Source organism: Amblyraja radiata, chromosome 19 (genome assembly GCF_010909765.2).
Source record: "Amblyraja radiata isolate CabotCenter1 chromosome 19, sAmbRad1.1.pri, whole genome shotgun sequence".
NCBI classification, from domain to species: domain Eukaryota; kingdom Metazoa; phylum Chordata; class Chondrichthyes; order Rajiformes; family Rajidae; genus Amblyraja; species Amblyraja radiata.
Window position 1 is genome coordinate 45,167,351 of NC_045974.1, and position 5,603 is coordinate 45,172,953.

The following is a 5,603-nucleotide window of genomic DNA, read 5'->3' on the forward strand; positions in this document are numbered from 1 at the left end:
CTCGAAGGGCCGAATGGCCTACTCCTGCACCCATTTTCTATGTTTCTTTATAACGGTTTCCTCTGCCATAAACGCACACAATATGTGCTAGTAATGCCCTGTTTGCCAGATTGTTGACCCTCTGTGTTCCCTTCCTGCAGGGTTTAGGAGCCGTTGCTGTGGACGGAGAGACGGGGACGTGAGCGGCCATTGAGGGCGGCCAGGGTGCCGTGAGCTCCCCCATCTGCTCGGTGTGTGGGCTGAGCTTCGTGGAGTTGAGCTTCGATGGAGGACCACATGACGGGGCACAACAAGGAGAAGCGTTATGAGTGTGACGTGTGTGGCAAGGCCTGGCGGTGCCTGAGCGAGCTGGAAGCCCACCGGCGGGTGCACACGGGAGAACGTCCCTTCAACTGCTCAGAATGCGGCATGAGCTTCACCCACTACAAGTACCTGCAGGGGCACAACAGCGTGCACTCCAGCGAGAGGCCCTTCACCTGCGCCAATTGCGGCATGAGCTTCAAGACGGAGAATCACCTGAAGTTGCACCGGCAGGTGCACCCGGGCGAGAAGCCCTATGGCTGCTCCACCTGCGACATGAGCTTTGTCCAGTTGTCGGGGCTACGGCGGCACCGGCGGGTGCACAGCAGTGAGCGGCCCTTCACCTGCTCCGACTGCGGCAAAGGCTTCAAGTCGTCCACGTACCTGAAGAGGCACAGACGCCTGCACGCCAGCGAGCGCACCTACACCTGCAGCGACTGCGGCAAATGCTTCACCCAGTCCAACAAGCTGCTGTCCCACCAGCGTACCCACACCGGCGAGCGCCCCTACACCTGCGCCCAATGTGGCAAGGGCTTCACCCAGTCTAGTCACCTGCTGGTGCACAAGCGCACACACACCGGCGAGCGGCCCTACACCTGCGCCCAATGCGGCAAGAGCTTCACCCGGTCCACTCACCTGCTGGAGCACCAGCGCACCCACACCGGGGAGCGGCCCTACACCTGCACCCAGTGCGGCAAGGGCTTCACCCGGTCCAGTTACCTGCTGGTGCACAAGCGCACACACACCGGCGAGCGGCCCTACACCTGCACCCATTGCGGCAAGGGCTTCACCCGGTCCAGTCACCTGCTGGAGCACCAGCACACCCACACTGGGGAGCGCCCCTACACCTGCACCCAGAGCGGCAACGGCTTCACCAGCTCCACCAAGCTGCTGTCCCACCAGCGCACCCACACTGGGGAGCGCCCCTACACCTGCGCCAAGTGCGGCAAGGGCTTCACCCAGTCCTGTCACCTGCTGGAGCACCAGCGCACCCACACCGGCGAGTGCCCCTACACCTGTGCCCAGTGCGGCAAGGGCTTCACCCGGCCCAGTCACCTGCTGAAGCACCAGCGCACCCACACCGGGGAGCGGCCCTACACCTGCGCCCAGTGCGGCAAGGGCTTCATTTGCTCCAGCAGCCTGCTGGTGCACCAGCGCACCCACAGCGGTGAGCGCCCCTACACCTGCGACCAGTGCGGCAAGGGCTTCACCCGGTCTAGTCATGTGCTGGAGCACCAGCGTACCCACACCGGCGAGCGGCCCTACACCTGCACCCAGTGCGGCAAGCGCTTCACACGGTCTAGTCACCTGCTGCAGCACCAGCGCACCCACACCGGCGAGCGCCCATTCACCTGCACCCAGTGTGGCAAGGGCTTCACCCGCTCCGGCACCCTATTGGAGCACCAGCGCACCCACACCAGCGAGCGCCTCTTCACTCGCTCCTCCAAGCTGCTGTCCCACCAGCGGGTGCACGCCGGCCCCCGTCTCATCCCCAACCCGTTGTGTGGAGAGCGCTCTACCATGGCCACCCATGCCCTGACTCACCAGCGCGTGCACACCAGTGGCCAGCCCTACGACTGCCCGTACTGCGGTGTGGAGTTTGACAGCTCGCGGGGGTTGCGGCAGCACCGGAGGACCCACGTCGGCGAGCAGCTGCTCCCACTCTGACAACAGAGAACGGGGGCTACGGGAGCACCAGCGGATACACACCGGAGAGAGACCCTATGTGGGCGCTTAGTGTGGCAAGGGTTTCACCCGCCTTGACCACCTGCTGGAGCACCGACGAGTCCACACCGGCCAGCGCCCCTACACCTGCCCGCTCTGCAGCAAGGCCTTTGCCCGCTCCTACAGCCTGCTGGCACACCGCCACGTAGATAGATAGGCGTGTTTAGGTAGACACAAAATGCTGGAAGGAATGGGTAATGTTTCAGGGTCGAGACCCATCTTCAGTGTCGGCCCGAAATGTCACACATTCCTTGTCTCCAGCAATGTTGCCTGTCCCGTCGTCTCCGCGCATTCCGTTCTCTAGGCCCCCATCCTCTCATCTTGACCATGGACGTCCAGTCACTCTACACCTCCATCCCCCACCAAGATGGTCTCAAAGCCCTCCATTCTTCCTCGACCGGAGAAGCAACCTATACCCGTCCACTGAAACTCTCCTCCGCCTAGCGGAGTTGGTCCTTACCCTCAATAACTTCTCGTTTGACTCCTCCCATTTCCTCCAAATACAAGGCGTAGCTATGGGCACACGCATGGGCCCCAGCTACGCCTGCCTCTTTGTCGTGTACATCGAACAATCCTTGTTCAAGTCATACCAGAGCCCCATGCACGACCTCTACCTCCGTTACATCGACGATTGCTTTGGTGCCACCTCCTGCACCCACACACAACTGACTGACTTCATCCACTTCACCGCTAACTTCCATCCGGCACTTAAATAGACCTGGACCATTTCCGACACTTCCCTACCATTCCTTGACCTCACTATCTCTTTTTTTTATTTTATTTATTTATTTATTTATTTATTAGAAGTAGACATATTATAAAATGTAGTTACATATTATAGTAAAAAAACTTTTCATATACATCAGTCATACATTATTAAAATTTTCCATTATCAATTACTTCTGCTTCTAGTGTTTTTATTTTTTATAGAAAGAGGGAAAAAGAGAGGGTAGAAAGTTACAAATAAAAAAGAAAGCAAAAAAAAAACACACAACAGAAAAACAAGGGAGGTGGAATGGGTTACCTGTAATACATCAATGGAGATAGGTTCGTAGGTTATAAAGTATAGCTTTTCATCTATTCCTGAGTTCAAGTTTCAGTTGGGTCCTCGTGCTGTGCCAATCTATCCCTTCAGATAGTTAATGAATGGAGCCCAAATTTTATGGAAAAGATCTTGTTTGTCCATTAAGACAAGTCTAATTCTTTCTAAGTATAGGGTCTCCGACATTTCCGTAATCCACATTTTAATTGTGGGGGTTGTAGGGCCTTTCCAAAATTTTAATATTAATTTTTTTCCGGTTATTATACTGTAGTTGAGGAAATTTCTTTGGTTTGTTGTGAGTGTTAAGCTTTGTTCTGATATTCCAAGTATTATTAATTTTGTGTCTGGGTCCAGTTTTGTATTAATAACTTCTGAAGTTATTTCAAAAATATCAGTCCAGAAATGTTTAAGTTTTATACAGTTTGCAAACGTATGTGTTAAATTAGCCTCTAAATGTAGACATTTATCACAAATAGGAGAGATTTGTGGGAAGATTCTATTTAGTTTTATTTTAGAGAAGTGTAGTCTATGTAAGACCTTGAATTGTATTAAAGTATGTCTGGCATTTAATGAACATTGATGTATTTGTTGTAAACTTTCGTCCCACATATCTTTCGTGATAGGATGACCTATTTCATTTTCCCATTTGTATCTATATGGTTCGGTCGGTGGTACCTCGTTGTTTAGTAGGGTGTTATAAATATAAGCTATTAGTTTTTCAGTATTAGGATGCTTGTTCAGACATTCATCAAGAATTTCTGATTCCCTATTCCTGTAGACTTGTGTATTAGATTTAACATAATCTCTAATTTGTAGATATCTGAAGAAATTATTTGAGTGCAGTCCATAATTCTGTTGTAACTCTTGAAATGAAAGAAAAGTACCTTTCCCATAAAGATGTCCTATATTTTTGATTCCATAATTTTTCCATTGTGTGAAACCTTTGTCCATAAAGGATGATTTGAATAAAGGATTATTTACAATGGGAAGGCAGAGTGGTATATTATTCAATTTTAAATCTTTTTTTATTTGTTTCCAAATTCGTATTCCACTATGTATTATGGGGTTTTCTTTATAGGTTTTTTGTGCAGTTTTGTGGGGGCAAATATGATCGGTCCAATTTCAAAAGGTAGACAGTCTTCCTTTTCCATCATTAGCCAATCTGGTTGTTGATCCATTTCTTCCAGCCAGAAATTCATGTTTTTAATATGGACTGCCCAAAAATAAAATAAGAAATTTGGCAAAGCCAGACCTCCATTTATCTTTGATTTACATAAATGTTTTTTACTTATTCTATGATACTTATAATCCCAGACAAAACTTGTAACAATGGAATCGACTTTTTTGAAAAAAGTTTTTGGGATATATATTGAAGTAGGTACAGCAGTTGCGGTAAAAAAATCATTTTTATAGCATAGAAATGGGGAGTGTTTTCCAGTATTGAATATTCTTATGTAGTTTATTCAGTAAGGGTGGGAAATTTAGTTTAAATAAAGAGGTATATGTCTTAGTTACATAGATTCCTAAGTATTTAAATTTATCTTTAACCATTTTAAAAGGGGATTGTTGTATTGTATGTAAATTGAATTTTGTTATTGGCATGATTTCGCTTTTATTCCAATTAATTCTATATCTCGAAAACTGACCAAATTGAGTTATTAGATTTAATAGGTTTGGAATACCAGTTTCTAATTTTGTAATATATATTAGTATATCATCTGCATATAAGGAGATTTTATTCCTTGTGTCTCTAGTATTGTATCCAAATATTCCAGGATGGTTTCTAACGCTTTCTGCTAGGGGTTCGATTGCAAGAGCAAATAATAGTGGGGATAGTGAGCATCCTTGTCTACAGCCTCTAGAGAGATTAAATTTAGTTGATAACATTTTGTTTGTTAATATTCTAGCTGTTGGATTAGAATATAACAATTTAACCCATGTACAGTACTTCTCTCCTAGTTGAAATTTTTCCATCACCGAAAATAAATATGGCCATTCTACCTGGTCAAATGCTTTTTCAGCATCTAACGAGATAATTGCTAGCTCTGCGTTAGGGATTCTATTGGAGTATATAATATTAAATAATCTTCTCAGATTATAAAATGAATACCGTTTGGGGATAAACCCTGTTTGGTTGGGATGTATTAATTTGCTGATCACTAAGCTCAATCTATTAGATAGAATCTTAGTTAATATTTTCTGATCAGTATTTAAGAGGGCTATAGCTCTGTATGAACCTGGATCTTCAAGATCCTTGTCCGTTTTTGGTATAAGTATGATTGTAGATTCATTTAGAGTTTCTGGGAGTTTCTGTTGAGTATATGCGTATTTGTACATTGTCTGTAGGCGTGGGCAAAGCAAATCATAATTTTTTAAATAAAATTCCGAATTTAGACCATCGGGTCCTGCCGACTTTCCGTTTTTTAAGGACTTTATTGATTCTTCAATGTCTTTTATCGTAATTTCAGCCCCTAGCAATTCTCTCTCTTTCTGATCTAGACCCGCAAACTTACAATTCTGTAAAAATGTTTCCATT

General features: G+C 46.5%; 1 protein-coding gene across 1 annotated transcript; it reads left to right on the forward strand.

Moving 5' to 3' along the window:
* The first annotated feature begins 261 nt into the window (after positions 1–261).
* On the forward strand, positions 262–1,968 carry LOC116984200 (oocyte zinc finger protein XlCOF6-like). The gene has a single exon (XM_033038344.1). It carries the CDS (start codon positions 265–267, stop codon positions 1,966–1,968), a length of 1,704 nt encoding a protein of 567 aa, XP_032894235.1. The 5' UTR covers positions 262–264.
* Positions 1,969–5,603: the final 3,635 nt, after the last annotated feature.